Source organism: Podarcis vaucheri, assembly GCF_965113315.1.
Source record: "Podarcis vaucheri genome assembly, chromosome: 1".
Taxonomy (NCBI): Eukaryota; Metazoa; Chordata; class Lepidosauria; order Squamata; family Lacertidae; genus Podarcis; species Podarcis vaucheri.
The window spans coordinates 95,715,918-95,738,408 of NC_138759.1; the positions used below are offsets into that span (position 1 = coordinate 95,715,918).

Genomic DNA, 22,491 nt, shown 5'->3' on the forward strand with positions numbered 1-22,491 from the left:
ACTGGGATGCTGTGGAAATGTGGCACGGCTGTGGTTTTGTAGGCAGGTTCCAGCAAAAGTGATGTACAAGGCAGGGCTTGAAACACGGGCACTTATCTGTTCAGGGCTTTGGGGTAGATGCTTTAATATATCAGGAACATTATTATACTAACTTATGTGCAGAGCCAGCGGAAAATATATTGTTGCTGAACCTAGTAGTTTAAAATGATCAGCATTATCTGCACACAAGTCTGTGCGTTTTTTCTATATAATTCTATATATTTTTAACAGCACATATAAGCAAAATCACATAAAGCCAGAACAACCCCCAGAATGGGCCCACATGGCCATCCCTACCTGTCCAGTGTCGGTGCTGAGAGGGCCTTGCCTTGCCCTATGCAAGGTTTTTAAGCCCCTCGTCCTTCTCACTGGGCTCTGGGAAGGTTGCATGAGGTCTCTTGCAAGATTTCAGAAGGCCCTTCCAGGAGTTTTCCCTGTAAGATGCAAGTCACTTGTATAGTCTAGAAAACTGGCTCTCTTGAGGCAATAGTCTGCTTTTTGGTTATGAATATAAGGCTGACTGTATTTTGTCGTAAAAAGAAAGGCAACTTTGCACTAAGAAATGCAAGGTTATGAACTCAAAACAAATGATTCAATAATATGCTTCATTTACATGTAGTTATTGCAGTATTTGGATTTTAATGTAATTTGGATTTCATTTTTCATTTTTCTTTTACAAGGGCATGCAAGGAGAGGTGAACCATGGTGGGAGTTTGTAGTGGCATCCGATTGTCCCATTATTCAGCTTTCCTGATCAAGTATCTCAAGAAAACTCCTGTGCTGGCCTGGTCTTCAATTCAGTTTCTGTACTCAAACCATGTCACTGTAAGACTATTTGAATATGAGGAAACAATAGGTGGTATAATCATTCCTGGACCCACAACCCAGTTTGTGGACTAGCAAAGTCGAAAAAAGGACAACAAAGCCAGCATTTAAATATTTATTTATTGGTTGGCCACACTACAACAGAAGGTCTCCAGGTAGCTCCAAGGTAAAAAGAAGAACAAGAATAATTCATACTTATAAATAAATAAGATACAGGAAATACTATTAATGCAATACAAATATAGGATCAAAAAGTTCACTTTCAAAACAGAGCAGAGGAAGACAACTCAGCAGCCATAGTAAAAGTGAACTCATTATGGGCATGATTTCAGGTGTGGTGATTTGGATATATGGGTAGCAAAAGTAAGACTTTTGTAGCCATACCCTCCAACACTTCTCTGATGAAAACAGGTACATTCCATTCTATATCTGTCAACATTTCTCCAATGAAAATAGGGACAAACTAAGGAAAATCAGGAAATTCCGGGATCAAATCAGAAACCAGGATGGCTTCTGTAAATCCTGGACTGTCCCTGGAAAAGAGGGACACTTGGGGGGGTCTGTTTTGGGGGCTGTGCATCATAAGAAGCTATGTTTATTCCAAGAAAAAATGGTATCCTTGCACCAAAAGTGTCAGGAACACCAGAACTCAAGTTTGTTAACTAGAGTTATAGTTAATGGCACAGCACCATCTTGTGGACTGTTCATAATTTTTGGAAAGCAATTTCGGCATTTTTTGGATAAGAACAACTTGACATAAAATAACTGTGGTCACGTATTACATGCTTTTATTTAAACACTTATAGCAAGTAAACAACTTTAAACAGTTTCTTAGGGAAAGCATGAGTGACACTTGATTACTTCTGTGCGTCATAATTAAGAATAATCAAGTAATCTACAAAGGCATTAACATTTCTATAGCAGGCCAAGAACAAGTTGTCATTCAGGCCCTGTTGGAGCCAGGCTTCTAGGGGCCAGTGATATCTGCCTACAAACCATCAGCAACTGATCGAGGCAGATACAAGTACACACACTGTGCTGTGTAGATTCCAGAGTTAACAGCTAACTTTGGGGAACTGGTAATACTACTCTTGGGATCTTTATTGAAGACAGTTCACCCACACACACTGATAGGCTTGGCTTGGTCATGAACACCTTCCCTACTTTGGGGGAGGTTAGCACTGACCAAAACCACTGTGTAGCATGTTTACCCTAGAGAGGTAGCGATGACAACACAGGATATTGCAACTATATTTATTTACAAAAAATTTTTTAAAGGGTTTTGTGCTTAAGCATGCAGCTGGAGATACGGGTATATACCGAGTTAAAGGGATTAATAGTAGATTACAGAGTTCACGTCACCGACTTGCCTTGCCTGGACTGTTCACCTAGTTTCTAAGGCAGAGATACAGGTAATATTTGTTGAAAACAATACTAAAAAAAAAAAAATCCTTTTAAAAAAAGGCCAAGAAGAAACGAATCAGCCTTTCTCTGGATTGAGACTAGAGCTAGTGCCATTTAGGTGGCATGTCGATCCTTCAGAAGTGATTAGCATAATTCTTCTTCTGTATTGTGAGCACTCTAATTACCAAACAGCAGTGTCACAAAGTGGTTCAGAAGAAACGTGTGTTGGCTTCTCAGTAATGCTCACATTCACAAACATCCGTAGTCTCTTATGGCTGAACTCACAATCTGTCTCTTGATGACATTTCAAGCCAGGGATTCTATTAAACAATGTAAAAAAAAAAGGAAAATAATTTAACAGGTATAGATGCAGTCACAAGAGTTCTGTTGCCTAGCCATATATATTACAAAACATGCTTGTTCTGTCTCCTTCCACTAGTCACACCTCTACCATTTAAAAGCTAAAAGTTAGTTCTGCGCTAACAAGCTACAAATACTTCATTAAGTATCACTTTTATTGCTATAATTGTGTTATTAAGATTATCTCCCCTGTTACCTGAACTGCAATGTTCAACACTAGTTATCCAAATTCACTAGGTCAGTGTTTCCCAACCACTGTTCCGCGGCACACTAGTGTGCCGCGAGATGTTGCCTGGTGTGCCGCGGGAAAAATTAAAAAATTCGAAAGATTTTTTTTTTAAAAAAAGTCAAATTTTCGATTGGGGCGCCGTCACTAGATGACCCCTGGGGTTCCCTCCCTCCCTCTCTGCGCCTCCCTCCTCCTCCTCCTCCTCCTCCTCCTCCGGGGAGGCCCTTCCTGGCTCTTGGCCAAGGCTTGGCGCCTGCCACTCACTCACTCGCTCGCCCACCCCATCCCTCCATCCCTGCACCCGGCCTCTCCCCCTCCGTCCCCGGCGCGGGGGCTGCCGGGATCCGTAGTCCCCTCGCCCTTGGGCTCCGCGCCCGCGCGGGGTGCGCAAACTACGTTTCCCAGCGTGGCCTGGCGGGCCGGGCGTTTTGTTTGAAGCGCTCTTCTCCCGGCCATGGAATGAGCGCGGCGGGCGGGCAGGGGCTCTTCCGCACAGACCCCGCACAGCCTGCCTGCGCCCCCGCGGAGATCGGGCGGCAGGATGGAGCCCGGGGATCCCTGCGGAGGCGGAGAGGCGGAGGCTGCCCCCCAGGTAGGGCTGCGTCGGGGATTTTTTATTTTTGCAATGCTGCATCCGCGCCGGAGGGGACGCATCGGACCGTGGGGAGACCCCTTGGCGGGCGTGCAAGGCAACGCATGCGTGCAGGCGTTGCATGGAGTGCAGTGCAATGCAATGGCAATGCGGCGCCCTGCATGCATGCATGCAACTTCCACCGGCGCTCCGGACTTGGCAGGTGAGGGGGGTCCCCAGTGGGCGGCAGAGAGAGCCGGGAGGGCGAAGGGGAGCCGGGGGGAGCAGCGCTGCTCCCCGAGCCGAGCCCGGGGGAAAACTTCGGCGTCGTTGCGCCGGGTGTTGGAAGCGGAGGCTGGCGGGGGCCCCTCACCTGCAAAACCTGGTCGCCTCTCATATATTTCGTGCATTGCATTCATCGCCCGCTTTCTCCTCCAAGGAGCTCCCGGGGGCGGGCGTGTTTCTCCCCGTGTTATCCTTGCAACAACAGCCCTGCGAGGTGGGTCAGGCGAGTGGCCCAAGGGAGTACCCAGGGATTGTCCTGGCCAGGTGGGGTGATTTGAACCCTGCTCTCTGCCCGGTCTTCGTCCTCATTTAGCCCCCACATGTGCATGACTGTGCATGACTGAGGTTTTCCCTCCTCGTCTTGGCTATGGTGTGAGTCTGTGCTGTTAATTAATGGGGTTCTGCCTTCGGAGAAGATGAGCCAGCCCTCAAGGAGGTGATTATGTAATTTGCTAGCAATTCATGTCCCTCCCGGCGTGTCGCTGCGCGCTGACGTCACGGGGCTGTAATGGTGGTGTGCCTCGAGATTTTTTTCATGAAACAAGTGTGCCTTTGCGCAAAAAAGGTTGGGAAACACTGCACTAGGTGTCCCACAGCAAGGCAAGGCAAGGCAAGGCAAGGCAAGGCAAGGCAAGGCAAGGCAAGGCAGGAATCTGTCCAGGGGATCAGTGCTCTAAGGAAGCTGGGTGTTGAGTTTCCCATTAGAGTTCAGTTCCCAGTTACAAATGCTGTCAACCATTCAAGGCTTCCAGAGCAAGAGCTGCTAACCCTCTGGCTTTTTTCTTTGACTCATTGCATGAAAAGCAAATGTCCAAGCAACCGTGGAAAAAGTGAGAAGATATTGTAGTTCTTGCAGCCATCACTCAGGTTCCAGCAACAGCTAAACAGCTCAAGGAGATGGGATATTGCAACTTGGCAAAAAGGGAAGATAGTTTCTAAGCAGTTTACAAAATAAACTGAATCAATGGGCAAATATTTAGGGTGGGTAGGTGGGTGAGAGCACCCTTAATTCTTCTAGCTTCGGAGGTCTTCCCCTCCCCTATGTTGTGGCTTTGTTTTACCTACTGATTGATTTATGGCAACTTATTTTACTCTATTGTATATTTTGTTGTAATAGGTTGTTTTCCGCTGCGGGGACTTTTGTGCTGAAAAATAGTACAGAAAGGAATTGTAGTAGCCGTAATAGTAATAATAATAATAATAATAATAATAATAATAATAATAATAATAATAATAATCCTGAACTGTGAAAGGCACAACAGTGCACTAGAAATGAGCAGCATGAATCTCTACTAAAGCAGCCACTTACATTGTCGTCGTCATAGTCCCGCTCAGGAACGTAAGCCTTGTTTGCTGTGCCTGCTTCACGGAAATTGCCTCCTTGGTTAGCTGTGGTTGTTCTGGTTGCCTCTGCAGGATTTCCAGCTTGGACTCTTGGGAACATCCTCTGCTTTACAGCAGGGTTGCTGTAAGAGCCATTTCCAGGAGTTTCTCTTGTGGTTGAATAATCATTTTGTAGCAAGCTCGTTCTTTCAAGTGAAGGCTCTTTATTTCTTCTAGGAAGGAAGGAAGGAAAAGATGAACACATCTTGGTGTTTTCCATACCCTGATTAGCCTTCCTGTATTCCCAAAAATATGGAAGTAAGAGCTGGACCATAAAGAAGGCTGATCGCCGAAGAATTGATGCTTTTGAATTATGGTGCTGGAGGAGACTCTTGAGAGTCCCATGGACTGCAATAAGATCAAACCTATCCATTCTGAAGGAAATCAGCCCTGAGTGCTCACTGGATGGACAGATCCTGAAGCTGAGGCTCCAATACTTTGGCCACCTCATGAGAAGAGAAGACTCCCTGGAAAAGACCCTGATGTTGGGAAAGATGGAGGGCACAAGGAGAAGGGGACGACAGAGGACGAGATGGTTGGACGGTGTTCTCGAAGCTACCAGCATGAGTTTGACCAAACTGTGGGAGGCAGTGGAAGACAGGAGTGCCTGGCATGCTCTGATCCAGTGGCGTAGCTTGGGGGGTGCAGGGGGGCCGGCCGCACCGGGCGCAACATCTGAGGGGGCGCGCTCGCCGCCTCCAGAGTCTCCGAAGAGCCTCGGGCGCAGGCTGTAGCACCAGGGCCGCGGCCAAGAAGCCGAAGCTGAAGAGCCCGCTGAGCGCCGCGCCCAGGCAGAGCGCGCCGGGAGGCACCACCGCCAGGGCCCGGCGGCAGCCGCAGCACCTTGCCACCATCCCGCCGCCAGACTTGCTCGCACAGGCATGGCCGCCCGCCGCCGACGCTGCTGCCTCTGGCGGCGGACATGTGGAGAGAAACAGCGGCAGCCGAGCGGGAGACTCTCCCTTTCTCACTGCAACGCTCCGGGGAGGGGGCGAGGGAGAGAGTCAGGTGGAAATGCACGCGCGCCCCCCAAGCCGCATCTTCACGGGGGTTGGGGGGCGAAGCCACCGGGTATTTGCGCCCCAAATTGGGGCGACCGCAAAAAGCCACCCTGCCAGCAGCAAGCTTCAAGGTCAAAGGCTCCCTTCGAGGAAGCTGTGATCCTCTTTTCAATTACGTCCCCCCCCCCCCAGCTCAGTTCAGTGGGAGGTGGATTTCCCGGGTCTCTTGTCCCTTAGAGGGCGCCTCTCATCATCCCGCCATTCTGAGAGCAGGGAGGGTGCCTCTCAGGAGACTTTCCCCCGCATTTGCTTTCCCGCTCAGGAAAGCGCGCGAGGCCCCAGCTGGATCTGCAACTCTTCTGGTGAGCGAGGTTTAAACCAGAGGCAGACGCTCCTTCTTGGACGGATGCCTGGAAGAAAAAGACCCCGCGGCCTCTTCCTTTCCTTCCCCTGCAGAGACCAGCCACGTCCCTCAGCCGAGGCCGCCTTGCTTCTCAAAAGAGCCGGTCTACTACAGTTTGTGGCTGCATGGGAGAGCGCTGCTTTCCTTGCAAAAGGCCCCAGGTTGAGTCGCCGGCACCTCCAGCTATGAGAGGATGGGAGCAGTGGCGTAGCGTGGGGGGTGCAGGAGGGTCGGCCGCACCTGGCGCAACATCTGGGGGTTAGGGTTAGGGGGCGCAAATCCATGGGTTAGGGGGCGCAAATCCATGGGTTAGGGGGCGCAAATTACTTGCCTTGCCCCGGGTGCTGACAACCCACGCTACGCCACTGCTCTGGTCCATGGGGTCACGAAGAGTCAGACACAACTAAACAACTAAACAACAACAAATTCCCAAAAATGCAAATTGGACACTTTCCTGAAATGAGTGATAATGAATAATCACAAATAGTGCTGCCACGCAAAACAATGGCCAGGCAGGGTGCAGCTGATTGTATCAGTTTAAGATGATAAATGAGTATTTTTGGCGACGGCTGCTACTGGGGATACAGGAGTAGGCCTGTGCCCATCAGGAAACCCAAGTTGTTCTCTTATAGTATTTTGATACAAATGCAATAGGAGAAGTTAGACTAAAGTTACCAGATTTTTTTTAATGAATCCGGGGACACTTTTCAACTTCAATGGATTTTGTATGGGGACTGATTTGTAAATCCGGGGACTGTCCCCAGGAAACGGGGACGTCTGGTAACCTTAAGTTAGACTCAAGTGGCCACCCAGTGTTCTAAACTTTACCGTTACGCATATTCAGACAACTCAAAGAGCCGTCATTTGTACCTGATTACTTTGTAGATGAGCACTCCAATTAAAACTATAATAACAACTCCACACGCAACAGATACTCCTACGAGGGCTGCCAGGTAAACTGAAAAGAGAATGATGATGATGATAATTTGTTATTTATATGCTACCCTTCTGACTGGGTTACCCCAGTCATTCTGGGCAGCTTCCAACAAATTAAAACACAATATGACATCAAACATAAAAACTTCCCTGAACAGGGCTGCCTTCGGAAGTCTTCTAAGAGTCAGATAGTTGTTTATTTTATTTAATTGCACACATGACCCTCTTGTAATATATACATAACATGTTTTATAAGATGAAAACATTCAGCTATTCAGAACTAGGGATGGACAAATCTGTCAACTTTCAGTTCTCTCAGGTTCTCATTTTTCCAATCTTAAATTCCGTTCTCCACATATTTCCAGAAATTTGTGTGGGATTTCAAAAATCTAATTATGAAAATTACTGTGCATTTTACTGTAAAATTATCCTAATGAACAGGATTTTGTATGCAGTTTTGACCAATGTACATATTTTTGCAAGCTATTTTCCTCAATATAGTGCATATTTGTATGTTATTTTCTCTAATATAGGCATTTATATGTACAATTTACTCTAATGCATGTGTTTTTGTACACATTACTAACCTGAAAAACATCACTGCAAAATTTGGAGAAGTGTAAATTTTGAAGGATAGCTGTGTTTCAGTTCACGTATTGTTTTGAAACATGCAAATTCAGTAAGTTTGCCTTTAAACACAAACTGAATTAAATTAAAGGTATATTTATCGCTGTGAATTCATTGTCCTAATTCTGTTACTATGGACTCTGCTCAACTTGCCGATCATGGTTCTAGGCTTTATATAAAAACCACCCCAAATTCATGCTTACCTTCTTTACAGTCTTCCCCAGAGTAGCCAAAAGCACACCTAAAAACAAAGAAAAAGATACACAAAGTGACTACTGCACATGACATCCAAACTATATGGGGATTGTCCATATGGTGATAGTAACCACCAAGAAGAAATAGAACAGAGGGACTGACACATTTGTCTTTCTATAGCCCAAATGACCTTTTCTTGCCATCACAGCCTCAAGAGGCCACTGCCACTCTAATTAACACCCCCCAATTTTCTGTGCCCCCCCCATTTTTTTTCTTTCAGTAACAAATTTGGGGGAGTGGAAAAATGGGGGGGGTCCTCAGCACCTCCCCATGCCTTCACATCTTTATCCTCCCTGTAGCAAAACATCAAAGCACTTAGAGCAGGAGTAGAGAATCATTTCCAGTTCAAAGGCTTCATCCCACATGCCAGTGGCAGGCAGAGCCAGAAGCAAAAAGTGGGAGGAGCAAGAGATGTTCTTTGGGGACAGGTATGGCCTGGGCAGAATCCCGAGGGTCAGACAGAAAGACCTAAACAGCTGCATTTGGTCTGTGGGCCTGAGATTTCCCACTCCTGCTTTGGGAAAGGCTAGGGAGAAGCATCCCCTCTTCCATTTGCCTCTTACTTACTCCTGACATTTGTCACCCTCTTTTTGGAAACCAGACTGGCACCGACACTCTGGAACGTTTTCCTCTGTCATAATACAGTGTTGATTCTTTTCTGGAGAGCACTCAGTGGACTTACAAACTGCATTGAAAGTGGAAAACGAGAGAGAGTCAAATATAGCATTGTACCGTACCAATGGAAGTCAAAGGTACTTGCTGCACAAACACAAAATATGTGGCAGGAAAATCACAGTGCAAAACATTTCCAGGTTAAGGGGGATGCAAACATTTATTTTATTTTTTCCTGGAAGCAAATGACAAGGAAAGGAGAGCTCAATTTCTGCTATACTCCACTGGAAATGAATATGTAGGGCGAAATTGGGAAGACGAAATAAACAGCTTTGTAAATTCAGCTATAAACCCCAGACATGAAGGGGGAAAGTAAGAGAAATGCTATGGGATAAAATATTCAGGGTAGGTGCAATTCAGGATGAAGGCTCAATAAATAGGTAGTCTGAAGGAGCCGAATGACGGCTGAAAGCAGAGATGAGAAGGGTGAGAAAAGAAAGCACACACATCTGTGATAAGGCCTTACGTAAGCAAGCTTTGTCCTCAGGGTTCATCTTGGCAAGACTTGGACGACATTCACAGGTAGGATGAGAATCACTGTTTGTGTCGCTGCATATCGTAGTTTTTCCATCACAGCCGTAAACAGCACACTGTGATAAATCTAATACAGAGTGCAACAGCAGAGAGAGCAACATCACTTTAAGCAACAGTTATTTCTATATGTTAAGCACAACTTAACAGCAGATTCTTTCAAGGAAGGAAGCAATTAACAAGGGCAGCTGGCACATGTGTCTTCAGTCAGGAGCGGTTGGTGGCCGGGGTGGGAGGTGGAGTTGCATTGCTCACCTGGCTTCCTAACATCCTCACTATCTTCCCGTCTCAGGAACTATCAGTGACACTCAGTGTTAGGATGCCCGGTGAGCAGTGCTGTCCTGTTGACTGCTACTGCCTACAGCTGTGGTGGGGCAGAGCCTCTAGAGCTTATGTACACAGCACCTGCATGAATGTAAAGCAGCAAGCAGGGCACTTCAAACTTTGGTCACTAGCAATTAGTCTCCAGTATTTTCTGTGCTCTAGGGCACAAAGCAAGTTAGGCTGTATTTTGGAAAAGAGTACCCTCTGAGCTTCACTTGTCAAGCAAACTGGAATAAACCATTGGCTGCCGAACCAGTTTATCAGCCTGAGTAACTTGTAGACAGTAGTCTGTCTTCTCTCCTGGCTGTGACCTCACATTTGCCTCTGGCTCTTGGATCCTCATCGATCTTATTTAGTGCCTGCCCTCTGGCACAGATGTGGCCATTTTGATTGCTTTTCTGACCATGTACCTGCATCTCATCAGTGCCCCATGTGCACCCTATCTTGGAGCTAGCAAGGTCTGACAACACACCAGTGTGTCAAAGACATTGTTCCAGTAGATGCCTTCATCCTGTTTACTGTTCTTTGGCCTGTCACTATGTTAATTATTTGTCCTCCAAACCTCAGGTAAAACATCTAACAATATACTGCTTTGGGGGTGAAAATATAGGAAAGATACTTAACTCTCAGATTAAGATTGAAACTTTCTGGTACAACTGAGAGCAGCAGGAGATTTTGTGTAAGATCTCACATACACACCCACTAAAAGCTACTATTAACATAGTAATAATTTAGACAGCAAAACAGGTTCTGTCACAGAAAGTCTTGGCTTGAGAACAGCATTGGCATGCTATTAGGAATTATAGAACAGCAGCAACTGGGGTTCTGGGGTACAAAAACTTATCTATAGGGAGCAGCAGCAGTATAATTCTGTAACTGTCAAAAACAGTACAATTACTTTATCCCAACCAACAGGAAGAACTTGGGGTTGGTTTATATATATATATAGGCAGGAAATGAACTTAGTGCTATTGCTGTTTAATGTCCTCCCTAAGAGGTGGAAGAATTAAATTCACCTATCTCTGCTAGGCTGGACTTGATTAACTGGTCGCAGTTCATCTCAGCAATTAAAGTAATAGGTATCTACTACTGGGAAGAATGGGACTTTAGTCTCAAGAGGAAGGAGGAACGAGAGCATTCCATTCAGCAGAAGGAGCACTTTGGGGACAGGGATTTCTCTATAGACTACTTAGTAATAACACTGGTGTAGGATCATGTAAGGATTCTGAAAAGATTACGGTACTTACTCCGATCGAACTTGATGGCATTCGAACTATTAACCTTCTCCATCCATACTTGAGGTGTTACTTTTGTGTTTATATCAAACAAATTGATTAACGTAATGTTGACGTTGCTTGCGGCTTTAGCCTTACTCAGCCTTTTTGATGCTTGTGTAGATCGTCTGAAATGTATATACATACATATCTTAGAGATACGTTAGCAATATACTCTCTGTGTGTGTACACACACACACACACACACACACACACAGTATATATATGGGTACCTTATGCCCTTGGTCCACCCAAACACTATTGTAGACACCAGCTAAGTGACCTAACATATTATTCATTAGATCAGTGTTTCCCAACCGGTGTTCCGCGGCACACAAGTGTGCCGTGAGATGTTGCCTGGTGTGCCGCGAGATGTTGCCTGGAGGGAGGCGGGCGAGGGCGTTTGCTTCCCGGAGGACTTGTGGGAAGCTGCCCCTTCCCTGGGCGATGCGCCGCCTCGCGACTCCGGAGTCAGTCCCGAGGGCTCTCGGAGGGACTCGCGAGCGACGGCACGGCGGCTCCGGGGCACGCTCAGCCGGGCTGCCGCGTGCCCCCGCTGCAGCTGCCCGGCATGGAGCGCGACGCGGAGCCGGCCGGGCTTGGAGGCGCCCAGGTAGGGCCAAGCCGGGCGGGGGCGGGGAGGTCTCGGTCTGCTGCGGGTGCAGGAGGGCGAGCGGGAGAGGGGGAGCCGTCGGGTCTCCTGGAAGGAAGCGAGGCGGCGGCTGAGGGGGATGCAGCCCCGTCCCCAGCAACAGGCGCTCCTCGAAGTGAGGCCACAAGTCGGGGCTCGGACAGGGCCTGGAAGCAGCGGCTCCGGCTCTTGGGAGCGGAGAAGGGGACTTCGAAAGCGGCCTGGAGGAGAAAAGCCCCGATGCAGCGAGAGCGGGGAGCGTGCTGCCTTGTCCAGGCCTCCTCGCTTTGTGCCGTCCGCTGCCGGGAGCAGGACACGGGGGCTCCTCGTTCGCATGCTTTCCCGGGTGATCGGTGAGGGTTAGGGTTAGGGTTAGGGTCCCTCAGTCCCTCGCTTTGCTGCCTCCTCCCCCCCCACCCCAAAGCTTGGAGGTTCCCCGGTAAGGGGGAGGGGAAAAAATTGAAAACTTTCACTTTCGTGCGTCCCTCCCGGCGTGACGCTGCGCGCTGACGTCACGGGGCTGTAATGGTGGTGTGCCGCGAGATTTTTTTCATCAAACAAGTGTGCCTTTGCCCAAAAAAGGTTGGGAAACACTGCATTAGATGATGCCTTATGAGGGGCTACCCCACATTTTGTTCAAAAAATTGCTTTGCCCAGGTAAGTACCACAGAGTTATCAAAATTTTCAAAAGTAGAGAGTCGGTGGCTTGGCTTTTGAAAAACGGGGGTCCTCAGTAATTAGCTAATTGGGAACCAGTGCTCTAGAGTACTAGCAACCTTGATTCTTCCAAGTGTGGCTCCTTATGTAGCCAAAATGATGACACCACCCAAGCCCAAGAGGGAGGTATCTGCAGGATAGGGGAAACTCCCAAGATTTGCAAAAGTGGGGAAAAAAGTGTTTAGAAAAAGAACCCTAATTGTGGGGCGGTGGAGAGTCTGATGAAGACTGAGCATGCTTACTGGCCTCAAAATACTGGCTGACAGTCCGAGATAGAAAACCCGAAAACCCGGGGGGGGGGGACAGAAAGGCATATCCTTGAAAAGGGCATGAGCTGGAATCCTAACTAGGAACATTCTACACTGCAACATTTTGTTGAAGGCCCTACTGGCTATGTATATATTAAACTTGCCATACTTACTTTATGCTTATAATGACTGTTTCCTGGTAACTTTTCTCATCTTTGAATATTTCACTGAACTGTAAAACATGAATAAAAATAAGGATCAGTTTAAAGGAGGCAGAAAACATAGAAAAACAGATGGGGGGGAATGACAAGTGCAAAAATGAATCCCAAAGCAGTAGCCCATGTACCCCTTCCAGTCCCCTATTTCTTAGAGGTCTCTCATGGACCAGAAGCACAACTTGTGAGTCGTGTCAGTAATGAGTCATGCCTCCAATGCAGTAGGCACAACTCTATGGAACCCCCTCTCATTAGAAATCAGGCAGGCACAGTCCCTGCAAAGTTTCAGGTTATAATGGTTTTTATTTTATAAGGCATTTGGAACTCTGAACATTGTTTGAGTGTTTCTGTAGTCTGGTTTTTGATCTAAGTTTTAAATTTTTTTGACAGTAGGTTTTATTTAGAACTTGCACACCAATCTCTTGTGTTTTAAGTGCTCTTGAATGCTTAGTTTTTGGAACCAACAGTAGCTTAAAAGTTCCTCTTTCATGCTGCTTGGGCACCTCTAGGGTGCTGGAGGCAGGGAGCCTGCTACAGAACGAGCGACGGGTCTTCAACCCCCTGCAGCCCGAGAACACTATACAGTGGTACCTCGGGTTAAGTACTTAATTCATTCTGGAGGTCCGTTCTTAACCTGGGTTAGCAGAGTCTGTAACCTGAAGCATATGTAACCTGAAGTGTATGTAACCTGAGGTACCACTGTACTACTGCTTGCAGTAAACAACTACCGGGAAGGTAGCGTAGAGGCTCTACCCTAGCCAGCAAACCACTTCTTACAAGATGGCAACTGGCACATTGCAAGCAAAGACAAAACATTTACAGAGCTCACTTGTGTGGCGCTCTAAGTAGCTGAATATATATTTATGTCTTCAATCCCCTTACCCATTCTTCTACAGTGGTACCTCAGGTTACATACGCTTCAGGTTACATACACTTCAGGTTAAAGATTCCGCTAACCCAGAAATAGTGCTTCAGGTTAAGAACTTTGCTTCAAGATGAGAACAGAAATCGGGCTCTGGCGGCGTGGCAGCAGCAGAAGGCCCCGTTAGCTAAAGTGGTGCTTCAGGTTAAGAACAGTTTCAGGTTAAGTACGGACCTCCGGAACGAATTAAGTACTTAACCTGAGGTACCACTGTACATGTTTCCACCATTCAGCTTCATTCAGATGTACTCATATACTGATTTTAAATTATATCATATTGTTTCTTTTATTTGTACTGCTTCTTTTATTTCTTATATTGTGTTTTATTGTATTAGAGTTTGAATTCCATGGAATGTAAATGACAATGCAATACCATAAAAGAAGCAAGGAAACACTATTTAAAATCATACCGGATCTAACATAGTGCATTACAATTTGTACAACGTGCAACTCACAAGTGGCGCATCAAGAGAAAAGAGTTTTGGAACTGCTGCTCTGGAAGCACACACAGGTTTTAAATGATCAAAAAATTTCAGCAGAATGTATGTGCAAAAATAAAACTGATATTTACACACATATCTGAACTGCTCATTGGATTAGTTTCCTCCCCTATTTATGTTCAGTGGTGTCTTGTATAAATTGATGGTGAGGTTTGCACCATTTCAGAACTTCCATCACCTCTTCCAATCAAGTCAATCGCCAAGTGAATAATCAAAGGGGGAGCTGGTTTGTGGGGCAGTGCAGTCTCTGCCATGGCCAGGAGAGGGATCAAGTGTTCCCAGGGCTTCCTTCTTTGGCATGGCCCAGAGAGATCTTGAGAAGGGGCAACAGGCTCTTTAAAAGGAATTGTGGGTCCTGACCTTGGCCGCCTTCTTTTCCTTTATTTTCTAGAACTTCATAACCACTTCCAATCAGTCTTGCCTTACAACCACTAGGTTTGATTGGGTACAAACTGGCCCTCAAATTTGAAGGCAATTCGAATGAGTTTTTTTATGCATGGAAATAGCCGAGATATATCACAAGGCTGTAGACAAGAGTATCATTTTAATAGAATTATTAAGTGGCATTTTCTGGGTATTAAGTAAGCTTGCATTACACAAACTTGTTTCTCAACTATAGGAGAAAATGTCAGTTTAAATAAAAGTAGTATCTGCACATGCAGACAAAATCTGGTTATAATGTGTATGTCAAAAAGCACCCTCAGTGAACTTTTTCTCTATGCAGTTGAATCATACTCGCTCTGATATATCTATGAATAGCAAGAAATATCTATATGCACCTATGTCTTTAAAAGAAAAAGATGTAGAGCATTAGTTTATAACAAAGAGGATATACAATGAAAGAAACTTACAATGTTGGTGATATTGTGGTACAAAGCTGCATAAACTTCAGAATGAATATTTTCCATAGCTTCATCATATGGTTGCATCAGAATGAATTCTCCTGGAAATACTTTACCTAAAATTACAATGGATCTTATATTAGTCATATAACGTCTGGAAAATCAAAATGCAATTTGTCAATGTATGCTTGTTTTGAAAAGGAAGCAGAAAAAAATTCATGATTCTAGGATTTGTGTTAACAAAGAGAGAGAATGCTAGGCATTGGTGAATGGATGCATATTAGTGTTTTCTTCAGACATGTTCAGCATTCAATAAAACAGAAGCATCGTAACAGAAGCATTTCTATTCATTTGAACAGAGCCACACAAGAGATAAATAAATGCATAACTCACCTTGCTGGCAACCTGATGTGTTCATATAGTAAAATCCATAAGGACATTGGCATGAAAAGCTTTGGAACAGATCAATACATACAGCAGCGTATTCACATGGTTGGTCAGCACAAGTAGGGGGTCCTAAAATGAAAACCATAATGAGAACAAGGATTTCCACCCCTCCTTATAGATTATACATTAGTAGAACTTATAAAGCCCACCAGATCCATTGAGAGTGCACAATGGGGCTTCCTCCCCTCTCCTCCCCTGTACATACCCCTCACCAGCCTCACATCTGCTTCAAATAGTTGTATGACACACACACCCCAAGCAGATTTAGAGGATGTGTCTGTTAGGATTCTTTTCCCGTGTTGCAGTCATGGGATTGTTTGTATCACATGACGGTGTATGTTTTCATTCCACATTGTGGGAAGTGACGGAGAAAGGATGTTTGGATTACTGTGTTTCCGTGATGTAATAATAATAATAATGATGATGATGATGATGTAGGACATTTGTCCTTTGTTCTTTCTCTTTGCTGTCTGATACTGAAGAGGAAGGAACTGAGTTATGATGCTCCGAGTGTGTATATGTAAATAAATGTAGTTTAGCCAAAATGCTGCGCTACTGAGTCTGTACGCTGACTGCTTATACTCTGCTGATCCTGAAGTGTGCTGATTCCTCTAAGGTATCAGGCGCTGTGATGTTTAGGCTGGAGAAAGATTTTGAATCTCCCAAATGAACAACCAGGAGTGAGAGAACATGCCAGTCAGGCATGTGTGTCTGCCAGACTCCTATTCGTGTGTAGGACCTCCTGACAGTGCCTGGGGACGGGGAGAAGAGGGAGAAATATTCTGTCGCGAAAGCAGACATCCTTGTTATACAATAAGCTTTGCAATTTAGTTAGTGTCTGGTTATTTTGAACAAAAAAAGCCAGGAAGCAGTTGTGTAATGATTACCTGATGTAGTTACTATTCCTGCAGTTGCATTTGGGGAAGTTGGAGCATCCGTTGAGTTTGTGAGCATGGAGACACTTGATATTTCTGTGGGCATGGAGACATTTGATGTGTCTGTGGGCGTGGAGTCACTCGATGTGTCTGTGGCCGTGGAGACACTTGATGCTTCTGTGGGCATGGAGACACTTGATGCTTCTGTGGGCGTGGAGACACTTGATGCTTCTGTGGGCGTGGAGACACTCAATGTTTCTGTGGGCATGGAGACAGTTGATGCTTCTGTGGGCATGGAGACACTTGATACTTCTGTGGGCATGGAGACACTTGATGCTTCTGTGGGTGTGGAGACACTCAATGTTTCTGTGGGCATGGAGGCACTAGGTGTTTCTGTGGGCATGGAGGCACTAGGTGTTTCTGTGGATGCTGTGGTATTTGCTACTCCTGAAGGTAAAGCAAATAAAGGGGAGAAAAGCACCACATCTCTGTGTGTCTAATCTATCTATCTATCTATCTATCTATCTATCTATCTATCTAAACAACAAATAGCAATTACTCACAGAAAGAGTAAGAGAACTACTGTCATAAGCAAGTACACTTATTCAAATCTAGAATAATTAATGTAGCGTCATTTGTTTCGGCCATAGTGGAGTTTTGGTTCACAGTTGTGGTCCAGTGTTTAGGCCGTACATATTGTCTCTAGTGGGCTGTGGGAGTGGGCCTCAAGCCTGCATGACTCCCACCACACAGGCAGCACTTTCAGAGCCTCTGGATGTAAACACCTGTACGAAGAGGCCTGGTCCCATGTGATACATATGCTAAGGAAAAGGAGTGGACAGATTGTCAGAGTGGGGTCTACTCATGTACATATATATGCACATTGGCCACAGTTCTCACTGAAGGCTCTGTGTGCAATACTGGAGGGTGAGTGAGCTGAGGCCTTGTCATGTGTAAGAGCCAGACCGTACTTCAATTAAAATGTATTTATAAAATATTTCACTCCAAAATAATGCTCAAAACAAAAACAAAAAAATAGACTTTGGAGCAGTCTAAAATAGACAAACTGCAAAACACTTATCAAATCATTAAAAAAACACATACCCAAATATTTGAAAATGTAGAGAACAAATAGTACTCAATTACAAATTATATTTCAAAATTTCATGCCCAGGACAGATGTACAAAAACACAGTAACATAGGAAGCATATATTGAATCAGACCACTAGTGCATCTAACTCAGTATTGTCTACGCTGTGCTAACTGGCAACAGCATTTCCCTAGCCCTACCTGGAGATACATGCAAAGCAGCTACTCTGACTAGTCTATTAGAACAGGTTGGCCCAACTTTTCATACTAAGTGCGCCACAGGTGTACTTAGACACGGAACCAACAAGCCACACACTGCCTTGTCGTGCAAGGGGGAGAACAAGGCCAAAATTTGACATGCCCCTCCCAGCCCTTGTGTTGCCTTTCCAAAGCCAGGTAAACGAGGTGCTGGGTTTGGGGAAGGAGGTGTGAGGCTCTGGCAGGTCCTAGAGCCCTCTCATCTGCTTCCCAAAATTGGGAAAGCACGAACTAGGCCTTGAGAAGGAGGTGGGAGGACTCTAGGACCCTGCCAGAGCCCTCATGCCTCCTTCCCAAATCACAGTGGCTGAGGGCCACTAAAAAGACTTCAAGGGCCACATGCCGCCCTTGGGCCACATGTCGAACCCCCCTGTTTAGAAGGATGGGACCTAAAGTACAGCCTGCCCAACTGTACCACAGTAGATGAAGCAAATATGTGGCCTTCCTCGAGATATGTGGAGCCCAGAACCGTTGCGGCTTTGGAGGATAAAACCACCCTGTTGAACTAGTCCTGGAAGCCATTTAGCAGGCTGTTGAAAATGTCGGGGTACAACTCAGCTTGCACTATAGGCTAATATACCTGCATGAAGAGGCTAGATAGAGAAGAACCTCCAATTTTCCTAGACTGTCCTTATGCTGATCTCAGGTGCTAGGCAGCTCATTTCCTACTTCCTACTTCTTCATTCTTAGCTTGTTAAAGGAGCGATCTTTTGTGTGCCCTCCTGCTGAGAACAAAGAGCAAACATGGCTCCCTGTATATTTGTATCTTAGCTAGAAAGAACTTTCCTATCAAGTATAATGAATATACTATCCTGTAATGAACCTGGCTTTGTTATTTTCTTAAACTCAAGACTCTCAGTGTGATTTTATCCAGGGTAAAGTGTGTTCTTTCAGCAGTGATTCAGTATAAAATTCAGCATCAGTATAGACACCATTGGTAAGGAAAGGAGTTGTATGCGCTCTGAGGCTGCCTCCAATAAAAGCTGGACTTAATAATTCTGCACAAGATGCAGGTTACAAATCAGAACAGTTCCACAAAGAGTAGTAAATTTCAATAATCAAAGTGGAAGGCTACCAAAGAATGAGTAACGGTAGAAAGTTCTGTATCCTGGAGAAAAGTGTCACTATGACATTAGTCAGAACTGATCAAATGTTATCTCACCCACAACTGACACCTCAGAATCAAGTAGCAAAGCTGATCAAAGATCACATTTGTGCTGTGCATCTGATCAGATCTTTTCTGAAACCCTGGAGAACCACTGCTATAAACAATACTGAGCTGAGTGGACCAGTAGTCTGACTTGCAAGTGAACTGTGACACATTTTATTAAAGGGGCAATTAAAACCAGACTCCTTCCAATATTTTTTATTATTATTTAAAAAGACTCATTTTTCTCAGTTACAGATAGGTAGCCGTGTTGGTCTGCCATAGTCAAAATAAAAAAATTCCTTCCAGTAGCACCTTAAAGACCAACTAAGTTAGTTCTTGGTATGAGCTTTCGTGTGCATGCACACTTCTTCAGATAGGTATCTGAAGAAGTGTGCATGCACACGAAAGCTCATACCAAGAACTAACTTAGTTGGTCTTTAAGGTGCTACTGGAAGGAATTTTTTCATTTTTCTCAGTGTGCCCTGATTTTATTCCCTATATAGTTAAGAGACTCTGCAAGACCACACCCAATTTTATTATACTCATATTAAGAAGAATGACTAATAAACACATGATACCTGTTTATAACCAGAAACAAACTGAGATCTCCTAATCTGATATTGGCACACAAGGATGATGTAAACATTCTAACTGACTGGAGAGAAAGGTGCATAGTTCTCTGTAGTCTTAAAAATCAGCCTTGTGAGATTTTTCACAACTCAGTGTGACAGGACATGGAGGAGAAGCAAGATAACACTGTCCATTGTCATGAAATTTGTTTAGCTTTTTACACAAATGTTTCTCTCTTTTTCATCATGCAAATTACAACTCTAAAACTGAAACTCACAAGAGCTGACATTAATATTATTGTCAAGTAAATTTGGACAATGTAAATATCCGAGAAGCCAAATTTCAAACTGGATGAAAAGATAAAGCTTAATTTACAGTATAGTAGTTCTGTTATATAACTTGGATGTGAAGTGTCTGTTGTAAACTGTTAACCTGTTCCAGCAAAGGAGATTTACCCCTAGAAGGAGGCTATTGCATGCATCACTGCCACAGGTGAAAATTCTCATCCCTATCTGCATTCTGATGATTTTCCAGGTCCCGTTGAACTGACTGCATGTAGCTTTTTAATCCAGATAACAATGCACAGTACCATCTGTGGTCACTTGGTGTCACATATGCGGTTACTAGTTGCATGCAGCTACAACTGGAGCCTATATACATATTTTTTGTTTCCTTCTGTCTCGAGAGACATTGCAATGTGCCTCCTGTGGTGAAGTCACACCTCTGCATTAGCAGCACTGAAGTGACCTCCCCAGAGCAGAAGCCTGGACATATATATGGAGGTCCTTGGCTGCCCGGATGACAAGACTTGGCTTTGCAGATGTAGCCCAAAGGCAAGGAGAGCAATACGTCTGGCACCAGCTTAGCTGCAGGAGTTGCCAGAAGGAGGCATACAAGGCTCTATCCAACCGTCTTAGGGACTCCACTCTGGATTTGTGTAGGGTTCACTCCTTAGCTTTTTCTTCTTCTGACGATATCCCATAAGGCAGTGGAGGTTTAGGATCAGAGTTTTCCTTCTCCTAGATGGGCTACCCTCCCTGTCTGACAACCCCATCTGCCCCTCACTTCCCTCTACATCATGTGCAGAAAACACCTTCCTGACCATTGGACCCACTATTGGTCTCCTCTGCTCAATCTGCAAGAGCCTGTCTTTGCTTGCAGGGAAAGTCCCTAATTCACCGAAGGTTTGAGACCCATTGGCTACCCTCACCTGGTTTAGCCAGGGGTAGAAACTCAGTATGCGGATGATACCCAGCTCTACCTCTCTTTCAAATCAGAACCAGTGAAGGCGGTGGAGGTCCTGTGTGAGTTTCTGGAGGCAGTTGGAGGATGGATGGCAGCTAACAGATTGAGGTTGAATCCTGACAAGACAGAAGTACTGTTTTGGGGGGACAGGAGGCGGGCAGGTGTGGAGGACTCCCCGATTCTTAATGGGGTAACTGTGCCCCTGAAGGACCAGGTGCGCAGCCTGGGAGTCATTCTGGACTTGCAGCTGTCCATGGAGGTGCAGGTCAATTTTGTATCCAGGGCAGCTGTTTACCAGCTCCGTCTGGTACGCAGACTGAGACCCTATCTGCCCGCAGACTGTCTTGCCAGAGTGGTGCATGCTCTGGTTATCTCCTGCTTGGACTACTGTAATGCACTCTACTTGGGGCTACCTTTGAAGGTGACCCGGAAACTACACCTAATCCAGAATGCGGCAGTAGACTGGTGACTGGGAGCAGCCTCCAAGACCACATAACACTGGTCTTGAAAGACATACATTGGCTCCCAGTACGTTTCCGGGCACAATTCAAAGTGTTGGTCTGACCTTTAAAGCCCTAAACAGCCTCGGTCCAGTATACCTGAAGGAGAGTCTCCACCCCCAATGTTCTGCCCGGATGCTGAGGTCCAGCACCGAGGGCCTTCTGGCAGTTCCCTCGTTGCGAGAAGCCAAGTTACAGGGAACCATGCAGAGGGCCTTCTCAGTAGTGGCAACTGCCCTGTGGAACACCCTCCCACCAGATGTCAAAGAGAAAACCAACTACCAGACTTTTAGAAGACATCTGAAGGCAGCCCTGTTTAGGGAAGCTTTTAATGTTTGACAGACTATTGTATTTTAATATTTTGATGGACCCTGCCCAGAGTGGCTGGGGGAACCCAGCCACATGGGCGGGGTATAAATAATAAATTATTATTATTATAAATTATTATTCTACTGGGGTTGATGTGGGGGATTTCCATATAGTCAGAAGTACAACCCCTTTGGATTGCTTAGCTAGTTACTTAAAAGGCAAAGTTCTGGCCTAAAGCTTCAGATGTGGTTAGACAAAACAGTTAACTGAAAAAATAAGAAAGAAATTGGATTTCCTTGCAAATCACCATGACTGCCGTTCATAGATCATGGATTAATAATTGAAATGCAGAAATGCATTTGAAATGCATAATTTATTATTATTATAAATTATTATTCTACTGGGGTTGATGTGGGGGATTTCCATATAGTCAGAAGTACAACCCCTTTGGATTGCTTAGCTAGTTACTTAAAAGGCAAAGTTCTGGCCTAAAGCTTCAGATGTGGTTAGACAAAACAGTTAACTGAAAAAATAAGAAAGAAATTGGATTTCCTTGCAAATCACCATGACTGCCGTTCATAGATCATGGATTAATAATTGAAATGCAGAAGTTGACAAATTCAGTCCTTCTAAAGAGAAGGAAAGGAACCCAGAAATACAATGGGTTTATCCCACCCACATAACTGGTATTTAACCATCTTTCAGAGAAAAGGTTGCCACTTACCTGCCTCTATACAGAAGATAAACCATACAACGGTGAGGAGAACACAGCCTTTCATTGTTGCAGTTGCTCCCTGCTAATCCTACAAGGAAATGTTTTCTCCCCTTCGGGTTAGTATATTTTAGATCATCG

General features: G+C 45.2%; 1 protein-coding gene across 2 annotated transcripts; it reads right to left on the minus strand.

Moving 5' to 3' along the window:
• Positions 1–965: 965 nt before the first annotated feature.
• On the minus strand, positions 966–22,491 carry MUC13 (mucin 13, cell surface associated). 2 transcript variants are annotated; one of them, XM_082235574.1, is made up of 12 exons: positions 22,363–22,491; positions 16,529–16,936; positions 15,588–15,710; positions 15,204–15,310; positions 12,889–12,947; positions 11,093–11,247; positions 9,457–9,591; positions 8,886–9,003; positions 8,267–8,304; positions 7,371–7,458; positions 5,023–5,269; positions 966–2,588 (listed from the first exon to the last, which is right to left on the minus strand). In XM_082235574.1, the coding sequence occupies exons 1-12, from the start codon at positions 22,415–22,417 to the stop codon at positions 2,550–2,552; spliced, it is 1,572 nt and encodes a 523-aa protein (XP_082091700.1). In that variant the 5' UTR covers positions 22,418–22,491; the 3' UTR covers positions 966–2,549. The 2 variants fall into 2 exon arrangements, with proteins under 2 accessions (XP_082091700.1, XP_082091699.1); XM_082235573.1 differs by having other exon boundaries at positions 16,529–16,963; positions 22,363–22,490.